At 38.2% G+C, this 17009-nt stretch overlaps 1 protein-coding gene across 1 annotated transcript in view; it reads right to left on the bottom strand.

Moving 5' to 3' along the window:
- Nucleotides 1-12989: 12989 nt before the first annotated feature.
- Nucleotides 12990-17009, bottom strand: part of IQUB (IQ motif and ubiquitin domain containing) — an 85341-nt gene continuing 81321 nt past the window's right edge. The window contains exon 13 of the mRNA XM_025379683.1: nucleotides 12990-13510. Coding sequence (XP_025235468.1) covers nucleotides 13328-13510 — 183 coding nt within the window. The 3' untranslated portion in view covers nucleotides 12990-13327. The remainder of the gene's footprint in view (nucleotides 13511-17009) is intronic.

Consider the following 17009-nt stretch of genomic DNA (forward strand, 5'->3'; position numbering starts at 1 on the left):
TACAGAATGAAGTCTACTTCTAAGAATTATTCCAAAGGAGTGTGGAAAAGATGGTTTAAAAGGCAGCTCAAGATGTGGTAGGTCAAATAATAATGTAATTTAAAAGCAGAGGAAAAACAGCAGACATCAAATTTGTTCTAAAAAATAATCTCCGGAATTTTTTCCAAAAAAAAAAAATTATAAAAATGTACTTTGTAATATAAATACAAAACAACTGGAGTTTCGTTTGGCAGGTGATAATTTCTTATTCTTTATTCTAAAGCAACTTTTTAAAATGTACTTGTTCAACTCAAGAGTCCCATTCCTGGCTACTTGCTGTGCATAATAGAAATTAAATACTAGTTTCTTACTTACAATGGGAAATTAACTCCAGTTGATTCTATTCATATCAGGTTAAAAACAGGTAAAGACAATAGACCTATCACAATATGTAATGTTTATTTATTATAATAACTGATTTTTTTTAACTTTCACATTGTTATAGAGTATTTGTAAAACAATTAAGCCTGAAAAGTTTAAGATCACATTACGGTTCTTTGTTTCGAAGCCAATCAGTCTCCTGAAGTTTGAGAGAATTACTGGCTTTACAAATTAGAAAAGAGAGAATTACTGAATTGTTGTCTCCCTAAAATTGCCCAGCTGCCTCTAATTTGGGAAAGATAAATGCAGGTTAGAAAGATCACTGGAAGCTGCCAAACAGAAGCCAAGCTGAGGGGGAGGAGAGAAACTGCACAATCCATTTACAGATAAAGCTCTTGTGAAGGTGGGGAGGTTTTTCTGAGGAAGTGCCACAGAAAGTTTGTAATAAACTCTTGCAATTCATAGCTGCAGAGTATCAGCAGTAGCTGTTCCCACTTTATACACTGGAACCTTCACCTTTATAAAGCAGAGGTCTGTCTCTTTTCAACAATTTTCATATATATCAAAAGGAAATAGTAAGGATAAGGGATGACACTAAGCTGGAATTAGGCTACAAGGGCTGTTGGGCAAATTTCCACAGTGTCATGTCACTGTTCTAGGGTTTATAACTACATATGCCACTAAGAGAAATGACCAATCATTAGAAGGCAAACCTATTTCTGCCTGTTTTCATCCCACATATATATACTGCATATAAAATAAAAGAAACAAAAAAAAAAAGTTGTCTTACAAGACAATGTAAATGAGCAAATGTTATTCATTTAAGAGACATTACACATTCCCTGTGTCCCGTATGTTTTCAGAAATACACTCTAATTCTTAACAATCCTGCTGCTGAAGTATTGCCAACCTCACTTTATAGACAGAGGAACAGAAACTGTCAGCCTGTCTACATGGGTTCCTTAAGGGTATGGATAATATCTTACTTGACATTGTAGCTCCAAGGCGTAACAACCAGCCCATATTAAACTCAATAAATATGTTTTGGAAGAAATAAGGAAATGAATGAATGAGGTACAATTGGGCTGATCTTGAAAAATGCATAAGATTGGAAAAAGCAGAAGCAGGGAAATGAAAGTAGAAAAAAATACCAGGGGAGTGGGGCGGGAGGGGGAACCCAGCACGTGGAAATGCATATTACCAAAGAGAGAGGCTTATAAGTATAGATGATAACAATCATTTGAAAAGCTATTAGGAAGAAATAATCCAATCTCCTTCTTTCATTACTTGTGCCTGCACCTAACTCAATTCACAAATCCAATACTGACATGAAAAACCCAACTCCAGTAAATTACTTTGTCAGAGTCAGAAAAATATAAACTTCTGACAGGTGCAAAAACTTTTATACTCTGTTCAAGATCTATTTGTTTCTGCATCCCTCATAGTCATCTTCACACTAAGTGACTTGAGTCAGCAATAATTAGACATTTCTGAATTCAGTTTTGATATGTTCTTAATTTGTTTTGACATGATATAAAAATGTCAGCTCTCTAGAATCTGAGAACAATCACTTACAGCATGCATATGTTGGAATTTATTCTGCATTGTATGTCCAAGTGAAGAAATTAAAATTCTGTTTGTTTCACAAGCATAACTGCTGTTGACAAGTTGCTATGAAAAGCAGACATTGATTCTGTCATTATTACAAATTATTCATATTTGAAAGGTTCATAGTTTAGTATGTATTTTCCTTTCCTGATTATACAAATGCATAATATTAATAGGAAAATTTCCTTCTGAATTATCAAGAGCAAAAATTTAGTATAGGTATGTTTTAAAATTTAAATTCATTAATAATTTTTTGATCTGTCTCGTATGTGTATTAGAGGTATGTAATATAAGAATTGGGGTTTTTTAATCTGCCATGCATTAAATTTAATTTGGTAAAAAGGATTATCAGAACTCTCTCCCAGCCAAGAGCCTCTAACATACTATTTTCTTGATTCAATTATTTTTTACATCTCCCTCTGAAACAGTCTCACTTTGAAATATATATTACTTTTCTACAAAATATAGTGTGTGTTAGTTTTTGGAATCCAAAATGATGTTTTATGATGCTCATTATGTAATGATATATTATTATCCCCATAGGCAGCTCTTGGATCCAGTAAAGCAATATGGTGTATCACATCTAATAGGGCACCATGGTACATTCCTGAAATATCACTTGGAGTTGCCAGGGACTATAACTTAGAAAATTGATGAGAATAAAATACTCTTATAACAAAAAAATATGAAAATGCTGTTTTCAACCAGCTGTTGGTTGACATTGTAGCTTTCAACCTATGGAAAGTAGAAATTCTAGCCTGTTCATTTAGGAAGACACACTATTTGGAATCTCTGAAGAATTGCTCTGTGAGTCTCAAATTCTGATTTGGTGGAAATATTACTGTGTTCCCAGGAGAAATTCCTCCCTTGGACATTAAGACCTCCAAGTTTATTGAGTCCAAGACTGAGGGACAGGAAATGATAATTCTTTATGTAGGTTATATGGTACAATAGTGAAAGAGGTCACTCTCTGCTTTATGCTTTTGTCCCCAGTTCCATGCATTCTGAAAATAGGAGAGACAGCAGTATTTATTAGCCAGCTCTACCGATGATTTCCCAACCCATGATTAGCCAGCTCTACCCATGCTGTGAAGGAGACAGCACCGCATATAGCCAATTATTTTAGGCATACACTGCATCCTGTCAGAAAGCACTCTAACCTCGTAGGGTGTTGTCACCCAGACAGTGCCATAACTCACCATTTAGTAGGCTATTTCATTTCATTTTATCAAGGCATATATACGTACATGACAGAGACATGGTAAAACCAGTGAATTCTGTGAGCATGAATCCATTGTCTCACTTCCTTTCTGTAAAATGAGTTCCTTCATTAAAGGCAATGTAATATGTGATACCATAGTGATGAGTAAAGCTTTCTGTACATATGTAAATGATTGTGTGGACAGAAATATTGTAAACATAGAAAAAAATCCATATGTTGGCCAGACACAGGGGCTCACACCTGTAATCCCAGCACTTTGGGAGGCCGAGGCAGGCGGATCACGAGGTCAGGAGATCAAAACCATCCTGGCTAGCACAGTGAAACCCTGCCTCTACTAAAAATACAAAAAATTAGCCGGGTGTGGTGGCAGGCGCCTGTAGTCCCGGCTACTTGGGAGGCTGAGGCGGGAGAATGGCGTGAACCCGAGAGGCGGAGCTTGCAGTGAGCTGAGATGGCGCCACTGCACTCCAGCCTGGGCCACAGAGGGAGACTCCGTCTCAAAAAAAAAAAAGAAAAGAAAATCCATATGCCTATTAAATATCTATATTCATGAGAAAAAAACAAGTCTGCCCACTCCGTAACAGAAAGGATCCAACATAATCAACCAGTCACCAGATGGCCAGATAGATTTCCTGGGGAATAACATTGTTTTGTGGCTTTTTATTGGCCTGTGCTGTTGGTAGGTTGGACACCCAGCAGTGGTGGTAGCCAAAGCAGCCTTTGTGGAAAAAAAAAAAAAAAAAAATCTCTGTGGTTAAGCCCATGAATAAGCTCCATCTATACTGTCACAGTCACTTTGTAAATGGACCCATTGAGTAAGCACCAGAAAGGATAACAAAAGCAGCTGACTGACATCCACAGGAGGACTCATCTTGCCCATTTGGATACTGACAGCTTCCTCTGCAGTGAATGCCACCTGGAACACACTTACCTAGGACATGCCTATCCACATGCAGTTTCCCCAGAGTTCCTTATCACCAATTTTCTAGTTATTCTTCTTCCCAAGTCTCTTTTATGTTCTTCCCAAGTCTCTTTTTGGTTGCTTCCTATGGATCTTTGTAGATCTATACTAGCATCCATTTCTCATCCCACAAACATGTACCACCTGAAATTTTTCCTTCTGATCGAATTATCTGTATCACTGTCTCCCATGACCATCTCAAGTGGAGTTGTAATACAGTGTCCAGCATGAGGGCATGCCTATCTCTCAACCAGATCATGTTCTGACACCATAGTGTATGGATCCTTCTATAAACTGGTTCATTTTTTCTTTCATTTAAGTGGTAATAGGGAACTCTTCGTGAATCCATAGTTGTTTGTTGTTGTTGTTATTGTTTTGAGACAGAGTCTGTCTCTGTCGCCCAGGCTGGAGTGCAGTGGTGTGATCTCCCTTCACTGCAACCTCTGCCTCCGGGGTTCAAGTGATTCTCCTGCCTCAGCCACTCAAGTAGCTGGGACAGGCACCCGCCACCACGCCCTGCTAATTTTTGTATTTTTAGTAGAGACAAGGTTTCACCATGTTGGCCAGGCTGGTCTCGAACTCCTGACCTCAAGTGATGCACCCACCTCGGCCTCCCAAAGTGCTGGGATTACAGGCATGAGCCACCACACCCAGCCAGAATCCACAGTTGTTAGTTGAGGGGTTAATAGAAAAGCAGAAGGAGAATATATCATGGGAGTTTGAACTATCTACCTCATGAAGTTTACTTGTAACTTCCAGACCTTAAAATATATTCTCATATAATCTCTACTTTATAGGAATGATGCTGTGCATGGTCAACTCTATTATTGTGTGGATCTGATAACTCACAGTTTATTATGGGCATTTTGAGTAATACAGTCATTTAGTGAATCATGACTGGGTAATTCAGTTTCCACCATGACCCAAAAGGAGATCAGAACACTTGGCAGAAAAGAGCATATTTCCTATACTATAGGTACAGGGTTTGCTAAGTCACATGGCCCAAGCAGAGGTGCCTTTATTTCACTTAAAACTGCTGTTTTAAGGTTTATTCAATAAATAGTTAAAAGTCCCATATCCAAATGTGGCTTATGTTGCCCCCAGAATCTAAGAAGCTTACTAAGTATTATGCCTCTTTTTAACAGTGGGTAATACAAAGTACAGCAAATGGTTTCTTACTTTAGAGAGGAAATCTGAACATTCTCTCCTGTATCTGTCAAGGTCCAGTCAAGAGATTAAAAGCAACACTGTAATTTGAACTGGGAAATTTTAATATAAAGAATTATTGGCTAGTAACAAGTGATTAACTACTACTGAGAGACCTCTTAAGAATACAGGAACAGTGGATGCAGGGATCTGTCCACCTTTAAGGTAGAGGCAGATCACCTAAAGAAGAAGCAAGTTTGCAAGCACGCCCTACCCAAAGCTGAGAACCAGACCTTGATGGAGAAGGTGTAGATGTGGCAGAGAAGTGTGTTGTAATGCCACAAGCCAGGGTTGACAAGCAGGAAACTGCTCATCAGATTGCTGGCAAGATTCACTGGGGAACTAATCACTGGGGTGTTGACAAAACTCATGGGAGAGTGAACGCCACCACTGGGTATTTCAGCCACATGCAGAAGTGCTGGCACCATTCACTGGAGGGTGGGTGCCACTGGGGGTTCTGCCCACTGCGTCCCACCACATGGAATAAGGATTCAAAAAAGCACATGGGAACCAAGAAAATAAGCCCCTCACTAAATTATCCTTACATTTCCCTCCAGTAGCAATACTTAACATGGTCCAACTGGCAAAGGAGAAACATTTACAGGATTCAGCTTCAGTATTGCAAGCAGGGCAAAGAAGTACATCACTGGAGCTGACAGGCAATACAAATAAGAACTGGCACAGCTGACTCTTCTAGCTTCTTGGCTCCTATATACAACCTTCTACCCCCATTTGAACTTCTATGCCTCCACCTATCAAGATAAGCTATCCTTCAAAGAAAAGATGACTTTCTTACCGTTTCTTCCAAATTAGGAGACTCAGTCCCAACTGTTATTCTATCACGAGTTTTATTATTTCTTTCTAAAATTCAGTTACAATCTGACTGAATCCTGTCATCTAAAGGATAAATTTTAAATGTAACCTGAAATAACTTATATATAAAATTGTAATGGGAAAAAGGAAACTAATTGGCATATGCAGATAAAAACCTACATATAATAAATAAAGAAACAATACACAAAGCTACTACAGCCCTCATTTCTATAACTGGTCAAAAGGCCTTAGTGGCTATCTATGATTTCCTTTTTCCACTGCCTATTCTATATTACCTGTGCCCTCAGACAACACCAGCTGGTCAGGATTCTTTATGGGGATGAAACCAAAATCTTTATCACTGAAGTGTCTGAGTTCACAGTCATGTATTATTTGGTTGCTGTAGTTCTCCATTGACTTTTTCTATTAAGAAAACAAGTATTAAAAGACCCCCAGAGAATCCTCTGGATTCCAAACATAGTTCTCCTTGGCCCCCATTGTATAGCATCACCATGATTTCTCCTTAGTAATTGGGATTAATCACACCAGCTAGTAGTGGCAGATTCCTAAACTTTCACAGGATTCGTCTCCCACCCTCTGGCATGCAGAGGTGTTACTAAGGCACAAAGGATGCTTGCTACTTCAGGCTTGCCAGGTCCAATTTGGAAATACCAACCATGTAATGGAGAAGCATGATATTCTGTGGGATATCAAGATAGTCAAGACCCTGCTGCATTATGAGGGAGACTAGAAATGTTGACAGAGACTTGAGGTAAGACAGTGAAGACTTACTGCTGTCCCTGACTCATTAAGACTAAATACATATTATATATTTTCCTAGTGGGAGTTGAAAACATTGAATAGGTCAATAGGTATATGCAAAGAGGTGGAGATACACGGACTTTCTCCAATAAAGACAAGACATCTGTAACCACAGCTACAATTGCTATCATCCTCTGATTAACTTTATGATAATCCACAGCAGCTTTACAACTTGAATAAAATTTGCACCAGCCTAAAGGGTAATTAAATGGAAACATGGTAAGAATCATTATCTTTCCAGTATTTGATGACATCAGTTCTCTTATGGATACAGTATTGTTGTTATTCTTTCTGGGGAAGGAAAGGATTGGAGTAGTTTCAGGGGCTTTCATTTGACTTTTCCTACTATAATAATCCTCACTGCATAGATCAGAAAACCTATGTAGGAATACTGCCAGTTACTAAGTATATAGATATCCCTCTTTATATACTGGGATTGGACAAATGAACATAATGAGTCTATTGCAATGCACTCATTACTGGATAAATTTAGGTCAGGAATCAAATACCTAGTCATCAAAGACTCCCACTTTGATCAGTGGGCTCCAGTGATGTTTTGAATCTCTGGACCTGAGTCATTAGAGAGCCAGTATCTAGAACCCTTGGAAGGTCTGGGTGTTTGCTTCTCCCCAGGTTACTGTCCCCTGATAAATGGCCCAGGTCCCACTATAGATGGCTTAGAGAAATATTCATGGTAACCATTTGTAAGCGTGTAGAGGGGGGTCATTCCTTAAAGGCAGCCAGCCGCTTCTTCCATCAAGAGGCTCTAGGTCTGTGAAATGGCTCAAGTCTGAGAACTCTATAAAACACACACACACACACACACACACACACACACTCACACACTCTATAAAATATTCCCCATTACAGCACCTTGAGTAAAATTTTTTCTGTCCTCCAGAGTTGAAATTTCTCTGCTCACATACGTCATACAGAACCATAGTAGGCTGCTGTAGGAGGTTGAATGGTGGCCTCTTTTTAGATACGTCCATGTCCCAACACCTGGCACCTGTGAATGTAACCTTACTTTGGACAAAGGGTATTTGCAGTTATAAAGAAATTGAGGGTCTTAAATCATCCTGTATTATTAGCCAGTGGCCCTAAGTCCAATGCCAAGTGTTCTTATGAGAGACAGAAGACACAGACATATGACAAGAAGGCAATGTGACCACAGAAGCAGATATTAGAGTGATATGGTCAAGGAAGCCAATAAATGCTGGAAGCCACCAGAAGCTGAAAGAGACAAAGAAGTATTTTCCCATAAAGATTCCAGAGAAAGTGCAGCTCTGCTGACACCTTGATTTCAGACTTCTTGCCTCCAATACTGTAAGACAATACATTTCTGGGATTTTTTTGTTTGTTTGTTTGTTTTGAGACAGTCTTGCTCTTTCACTCAGGCTAGAGGGCAGTGGTGCCATCTCAGTCTCCAACCTCTGCATCTCACTGCAGCCTCTGCCTCCCAAGTTCAAGCAATTCTCATGCCTCAGTCTCCCAAGTAGCTGGGGTGACAGGCACCTGCCACCACGCCTGGCCAATTTTTGTATTTTTAGTAGAGATGGGTTTTCACCATGTTGGCCAGGCTGGTCTCGAACTCCTGACCTCAAGTGGCACACCTGCCTCGGGCTCCCAGAGTGCTGGGATTACAGGCATAAGCCACTGTGCCTCGCCACATTTCTGTTGTTTTAAGACACCCAGTTCGTGGCAATTTTATGACGGTCCTACTAAGCTACTACAACTGCCCATTTCATTCCTGTGGATATGATGATCAATTAATAGCTGCTACAAATCCCTGCAGGGTCAAACCACTCTATCCATAGTGACTTGTTTCTTTTAAAATGTTATTGTGGTAAGAGCATTTAGCTTGAGATCGACCCTTTTAACATATTTTTAAGTGTAAAATACAACATTGTTATCTATAAGCACAATATTGCACAGTAGAGCTCTAGAATGTATTCATCATGCATAACTGAAATATTACATCCATTGATAACAGCAACTCCTATTTCGCCCTACCCTGCTCCCAGCCCTGGACAATCACAATTTCATTCTTTGCTTCCATGAGTTTAACTATTTTAGATACTTTATATGAACGGAATCACACAGTGTTTGTTCTTTCTGACAGGCTGATATCACTTAGTATAACATCTTTCAGGTTCATGTATATTGTCAAATATTACAGGATTTCCTTTTTGCTTAGGGCTGAATAATATTCCACTGCAAGTACTCCATTGCATGTATATTGCATATATCATTTGTTTTATCCATCCACTGGTGAACATTCAGGTTTTCCCCCCACATTTTGGCAATTGTGAATAGTGCTGCAATAAGCATGGCAGTGCTGGTACCTCTTTGTGATCTTTATTTCAATTCTTTTGGATAAATACCCAGAAATAGAATTGCTGGATCATATGGTAATTCTACCTTGTAATTTTTGAGGAACTTCCATACAATTTTTTTTTCTTTTTTTTTTGAGATGGAGTCTCGCTCTGTCACCAGGCTGGAGTGCAGTGGTGCGATCTTGGCTCACTGCAACCTCCACCTCCCAGAGTCAAGCGATCCTCCTGCCTCAGCCTCCCGAGTTGCTGGGACTACAGGTGTGTGCCAGCACACCCAGGATTTTTTTTTTTTTTTAGTAGAGACGGGGTTTCATCATGTTGGCCAGGATGGTCTCGATCTCTTGACCTCGTGATCCGCCCACCTTGGCCTCCCAAAGTTCTGGGATCACAGGCATGAGCCACCACACCCGGCCATACAACTGTTTTCTACAGTAGCTGCACCATTTTGCATTTTCACCAACAGTGTTCAAGTGTTCCAATTTCTCCACAATCCCACCATCGTTTGTTGTGATTTGTTATTTTGTCCCTAGGGCTTCTAGGGATTTTTCTCTCCTATGGGTTGTAGGTATTTGTAGGAGGTGTCTGAGAAGGTGGCATATAATAAGTAGATCTATTCCAACAACCCATCATCCTGAGTAATGTTTTCCAGGGAAGTGCTGGCATTTCAAACTGATTGGTATAGGCCACTTTTGAGTCCAGGCATCAGTTAACACATCTAGCAATTCTCAACACTTTAAAGCAACACATTAAATCCTGAATTTTAGGCAGAAACACAAATTTGCGTTGATATAATCTTTATCCTTTTAAATCACCTAATACCCTTACACTATGCTCTTACGCATGCTCCCCTGGCTCTTTATAAAATAATGCAAGATCCTGCAGGTCTTCCAGTGTTCAAGCTAACTCATACCAGAACACACTTTCTTCTTCCTCACTAGTATCCTTACCTTAGCAAAAGATCTAATAAGAGTTGACATTTAATTGACAGTACAGCTCTGCAAAGTTTAATTAGGCTCCAGACTTAATCCTCATCACATGTGCCCTTTAAACATATTTTTAAGTATAAAATACAGCATTGTTAACTATAGGCACAATATTGTACAGTATATACAGGAGATAAGTAATTTTGTCACAAAGACTTTCTGAATACCTATCTGGGCCTTGAGTTGGACATTCGAGACTTTCAATTTATCCCTTTCTCTATGGACCCTCTCTAGTGTAAAATACAACTATCTTATCCCACAATTTTTGTCATCAAAGGGATAAATTGCCTCAGCCACTGGATCTCCATATGCTTTACCCCCCATCTGCACCCCATTCTATTCTATGCCACCATTGGTGATAATGTGAGTAATCATGATGCTACCGTAACTTGCTGCAGATTGCCATTATTCCATTTACCTGGCAAGGTTATCCATATGCTGTTCAAATGTGGGAGTAACCCAACCCTAGAATTCCTTTTTTTTTTTCTTCTTTAGACGGAGTCTCGCTCTGTCGCCCAGGCTAGAGAGCAGTGGCGCGATCTCGGCTCACTGCAAGCTCCGCCTCACGGTTCACGCCATTCTCCTGCCTTAGCCTCCCGAGTAGCTGGGACTGCAGGCGCCCGCCACCAAGCCCGGCTAATTTTTTGTATTTTTAGTAGAGACGGGGTTTCACCATGTTAGCCAGGATGGTCTCGATCTCCTGACCTCGTGATCCACTCATCTCGGCCTCCCAAAGTGCTGGGATTACAGGCGTGAGCCACCGTGACCGGCTAGGATTCCATTTTAAGCTCAGTTTCCTGAGATCATTTCTGGTACCAATTACTGCTTGGGCCAAGGTCCAGCAGAAATCTGTTGGCTCACTCGAACTGTTTAAGAAGTATTTAATAAAAGAATTTTTTACAATGCAGAGGACCCTAACAAAATCAATACAAAAAATAAAGCATCTTAACCTAGCTACACAAAAGGAAGCCATTTTCATGCTTAAGCTAAAAGAGGAAAAGGAAAGATGACTCTCAAAATTCAGAAAGAGTCATGGTGCAAGAGGGATTACCACCCAACCAGAGCTGTGGTTTGATGTAGAGAATTGCAGCCACTGACAACAGATCAAAAAAACAGATAGGAGAAACCAAGGGAATACATACCCTCACCTCTTTCTTTCAGACTTCAAATTTCCTATCCTGTCTCCATTTTTCTCCGTAAGTCTTCCATTCCAGTTGTTCCACCCCTGGGTCAACAGGGGAATTCTAAAGTCCTTTATTTCTTCCTCTCTGGCTATTTTCTTCTCACTGCCTGCCTCCCCAACCCTTTCTTCTCTGAGCTATGGGATTCTCCTAAAGTGTCTTACAAAACATCTAACCATTTACATTCCAGTGTAAACCTGCATTTGTCTGTATTAAATTGCTGCCAGTTTATCAGTAACCAGAATGGTCCCCAATCTAGTCCCATCTGTAATTTATTGTTTAGAGAGTTCCCTGAATTGTCTATGAGACCTTGAAAATGACTACATTATGGCAATTTCCTCCTTGATATACTTTCTTAACAACTGCTATGTGCTGTAAAAAATTTTAGATATCCTACAAAATGTGTGGCTGAAATGTTGTCAAATATTTACATAGAACAAATATTTAACTTCTTGATCATTAAACTTGAGAGAAAAGTCTCATTAATTGCTGACTAGAATTAGGAGAAAAATCAAATGTCTTATGTATATATAACTATGTTGTGTGTGATAGTGAGTAAAATACTGCTATTTGATTATAGATTTTCACTTTTAATTCTTTCTCCATTTGGATACTTTCTATTTAGCCCTTCAGATCTACTCTTCCCCTTACATACTCTGCTCTTTGCCTTGAAGCCCTAAAAATTATAAACTGACTGCTACCCCTTCTGCTTTCCTTTTGGGTTTGGCCAGTGGGAAACCCAAGCAGGATACTGGAGGAAGGAAGAAGTATGAAATCGTATATTTCTCTAGTTCATGAGATTCCCTTATGCCTGGCTGTACCCTTCACAACTGGTCATGTTATCATGATCAAGATAACTTGATCCTCTCAGTTATCTTCTTTACACTCTTCCTGGGTTCTCAGACTTTCTCCCCAAATTCATTTGAGACTAGAGGGAGAGACAGCCTGTCTGATACTGGCCCTGTGTTCCTTTACTATTCTTTTAGTTTCCCTACCCACTACCCACACCTTACAATAAGGCCCTTTGTAAATGAACACTCCTTGGCTTAAGCTATTTCGAGTGTGCCATCCATTTCCTGTTAAGACTGACTGGCAAACCATTACTCATCACCACAGGTCCCTAATGTATATGTGGTCAAGGTCACTTCTTTGGTTTATTGGAGAAGGGGGTTGTTATGGTTTATTTAACCAAGTTTATTCTTCTTACAGTTTCACCATGGTCCACGGGGAGTTTTTCTTGCGTATGCTAATAGCTCCATTGTTTACCCAGAATTAAGGTTTTTTATTTATTTATAGTGTCAATTGTTTTATTGGGATTATGAGAAGGATGGAAGGTGAAAGCAGACAATAAACTGCAAAGATTCAAATGCCTATACTAAAATATGAATTTTTTTATCCTGCTTACAGAAATTTTCAAGAAAGAGCATTTTATAATGTTTCCTCCCCTCCACATACTGATTAGCTTCCTATAACTACATTTTATCTAAAACAAATAACTTGAAAGTTGTCTAGTTTTTATTTGGTTGTTAGATTTTAACTCTAATATACTTGAAATTTTTAAAAAAATTTAATGTGAAAACACATTTTAAAATGTTTTCTTTACTCCAAAATATTAATTTCAGTAACAAAACTGCATTTCAATTTAGCACTAACTTCCTAACAACAATATACTTATATAGAAATGTTTTCTCTTTATATAACTCAAAATACTTATGAAAAACAAAAAAATAAAATCAATAAACAGATTAAATTCCATTTCCATACTCTGTGACCTCTGTATTACCCTATAAGCAGTGAACAAAATGCCGATCATCAAACACATATTCCTGGATCACCTAAGGAGGAGGTCTCTGGGATTCTATAATCTTAGGTGTTGTGTCTGAGTGATGTTTCCATCTGATCTCATCAATTTCAGCATCATCAAGTATAAATGAAGCCAGCACTGGAATCTGAGAAAAATAGTTCTTAGCCAGGATATGCTTGTGTTTGATCTTGTGAATAAACGAGCGTTCATATCCCTGCAAAGAAAAAAATCAAATCCTAGTAAATATTGCAGATATATTTTGCCAGATAAAAATACTGTCATGCCTCGGTGCCTTTGCTTGTCAATTCTTTCATCCCAGATTACATTTATTTTTCTCACATTGTCTATCATCATTCACGACTCAGTTCCTATGATACTTTAACCTGGACGTTTTCCCCAACTCTCCCTCTGACTTCTCTAAGTTTAAATCGCTGCTAGTTACCAACTCAGTATTCATTCTCTCTTCCATTTGAGCCAGAGGCCTGATTTTGTACAGGGTGTGATATGTCTAGCTTTCTTAGTCTTTATTCTAACTGGGGGTGTCTAGTTAGAATATATATATATATANAGCTTTCTTAGTCTTTATTCTAACTGGGGGTGTCTAGTTAGAATATATATATATATAGAATATATAGAATATATAATAAATATATATATATAATTCTATATATATTCTATATATATTCTCTCTATATATATAGAATATATATATATAGAATATATATATATAATTATATTATTAATGTTATAGATATTGAGGTCAGAAAAAACAAAAATAAAAAAAACAAGGAAAGTCTGAGAAACTGTCACCACCAAGAAGCATCTAAGGAGACATGACAACTAAATGTCTTCCAAGATTATTATACACAATATATATAATCTTACATAATTATTTATATATATAACTGAATAAAGACTTCTAAAGGGACTTTTAAGAGTGGGAAGACTCACCTATTAAGCACCTCTAGCCTTTTGCCATTACTGAGAGGTACATGTAATGAAGTAGATGAACTAGCTCTCCTATCACTAAGAGTCCATCAAGCGTGAGAGAGAAAGCTGAAGATTAAATATGGCTGAGGAAAAAGTGAGATAGCCTGAATTTCTGAGAACGAGGTGAGCCACCATAATAGCCCCAAACTGCCAACATTTGAACTTTCTTGTTACATAAGAAAAGTAAACTCACATTTGATTAAATCATTATAAATTGATTTTTTCTTCTTGTAGCTGAACCCAAATGCAGCTGAGACAACAAAAAGTTATATTCATTAAATTTTCTTGTTTCTCTGTAATTACTTAGTACAGTATTTGGCACATTCAAAAGTAAATTCTGGTTAAATTAATAAATATAATCTATTACCTATTAATCTTAATTGGCTCTCTTTTCAGTCAAATCACAAATACTACCTACACTTCTTCCTAAAATTTATTTTCTGAGAATAAGACATTCCCTTTATTAAAAAGGTCAAATCAAAGATAAAAGAAAGTCCTGGGTGAAAGGACCAAAGGAGAAGAAAGCATTATATAGGAGTATCCTGGGCTTATTAAAATTTCTTCTTAACAGAAAAATTTACTAGGTTAGAATATTCATCTTTTGAGCTAATCTAACTCTGTTTCTACCACTTCATAGCCCATATTTCATTCAAGAAAAACACACTTTATTATGCTATATTAACTTACACATGTACAGAACTTTACAGGTTTTCAAAGTGCCTTTACAGAACTATAAATTAGTAAAGATGAATTATGATATATGTGTTCAAGGCACTAATAAGTAACTCTTAAATAATTGAATATATTTCCATATTATATTATTTATATTGTTAAGTAAAGCAAAGACACTCTCAGAGTCATTTAATATGAAATTCCTGCTACAGTAAAAGTGTATATACTTACATACACATAGAAAATTTCCAGAAGGATTTCAATAGATTATTATATATATAAGAAATAGTAGTTATCATTGTAACATGGAGATAGGGATGCGTGGACATCAAGAGACCTTTTTTCCCATTGAAATAAGGTCCATTCTCTTGAAATAGCCATGTGATGGTTTTAAACTATGTCCACAAATTCTTTGGGTGTACAAATAGTTCTAAGAATATTACAGAAAAGTCCCATATACCCCACACCCACATTTTCCTGAATGTTTCTCAATCTGGGTTTGTCCTATGTTTTCTTCATTATTAGACTGAAGGGATGGGTCTGGGGAGGAAGACCACAGGGGTGAAGTGCCCTTCTCCTCACATCATATCAAGGGTACATACCGTCAACATGACACCACTCCTGCTGTTAATCTTGATTACCTGGCTGAGGTAGTGCTTGTCAGGTTTCTCTACTGTGAAGTTCCTCCTCTTCCATCCATAATATACTCTTTGGAAAGGAGTTATGCACAGCCCACACTTAAAGGGTGGAGAGCTATTCTCCAACTCCTTAAGAGTGGAGAGTATATACATAAATTATTTGGAATTCTACATGGGAGATTTGTTTATTTGCCTTCCTTTATTCATTCAATTATTTTTAAAATGTTTAAATTGATAATAATTGTACATATTTATGGGGTACATCGTGATGGGATGATACACATATCATGATCAGAGTAATTAGCATATTCATCTCAAATATTTATTATTTCTTTGTGCTGGGAACTTTTGATATGCTGCTTCTAGCTATTTGGAACTATATATTGTAATTAACTATAGACAACCTACAGCGGCACAGAACAGTACTAGAACTCACTCCTCCTATCTAGCTATAATTTGTGTTATCCTTAACAAATATCTTCCTATTCCCTCAACCTCTGAGACTTTTACTTTCTACATTACATTTTTTACTATGTTCAGATTCTAAGCCAATAATATATTGCTTTTATGAAAATTAAAAATGCATCAAAAATTTTTAAAGCGCTTTCATAGTTACTACGTAAGTTTATTCATGCCAAAAAAAACTATGTGGAGAGGGGGGCGGAGCAAGATGGCCGAATAGGAGCAGCTCCAGTCTTCAACTCCCAGCGCCAGCGACACAGAAGACCGGTGATTTCGGCATTTTCAACTGAGCCTCTGCTGCTGTTACCCAGGCAAACAGGGTCTGGAGTGGACCTCAAGCAATCTCCAACAGACCTACAGCTGAGGGTCCTGACTGTTAGAAGGAAAACTATCAAACAGGAAGGACACCTACACCAAAACCCCATCAGTACATCACCATCATCAAAGACCAGAGGCAGATAAAACCACAAAGATGGGGAAAAAGCAGGGCAGAAAAGCTGGAAATTCAAAAAACAAGAGCGCATCTCCCCCGGCAAAGGAGCGCAGCTCATCGCCAGCAACGGATCAAAGCTGGACGGAGAATGACTTTGACGAGATGAGAGAAGAAGGCTTCAGTCCATCAAATTTCTCAGAGCTAAAGGAGGAATTACGTACCCAGCGCAAAGAAACTAAAAATCTTGAAAAAAAAGTGGAAGAATTGACGGCTAGACTAATTAATGCAGAGAAGGTCATAAACGAAATGAAAGAGATGAAAACCATGACACGAGAAATACGTGACAAATGCACAAGCTTCAGTAACCGACTCGATCAACTGGAAGAAAGAGTATCAGCGATTGAGGATCAAATGAATGAAATGAAGCGAGAAGAGAAACCAAAAGAAAAAAGAAGAAAAAGAAATGAACAAAGCCTGCAAGAAGTATGGGATTATGTAAAAAGACCAAATCTACGTCT

Source organism: Theropithecus gelada, chromosome 3, assembly GCF_003255815.1.
Source record: "Theropithecus gelada isolate Dixy chromosome 3, Tgel_1.0, whole genome shotgun sequence".
NCBI lineage: Eukaryota > Metazoa > Chordata > Mammalia > Primates > Cercopithecidae > Theropithecus > Theropithecus gelada.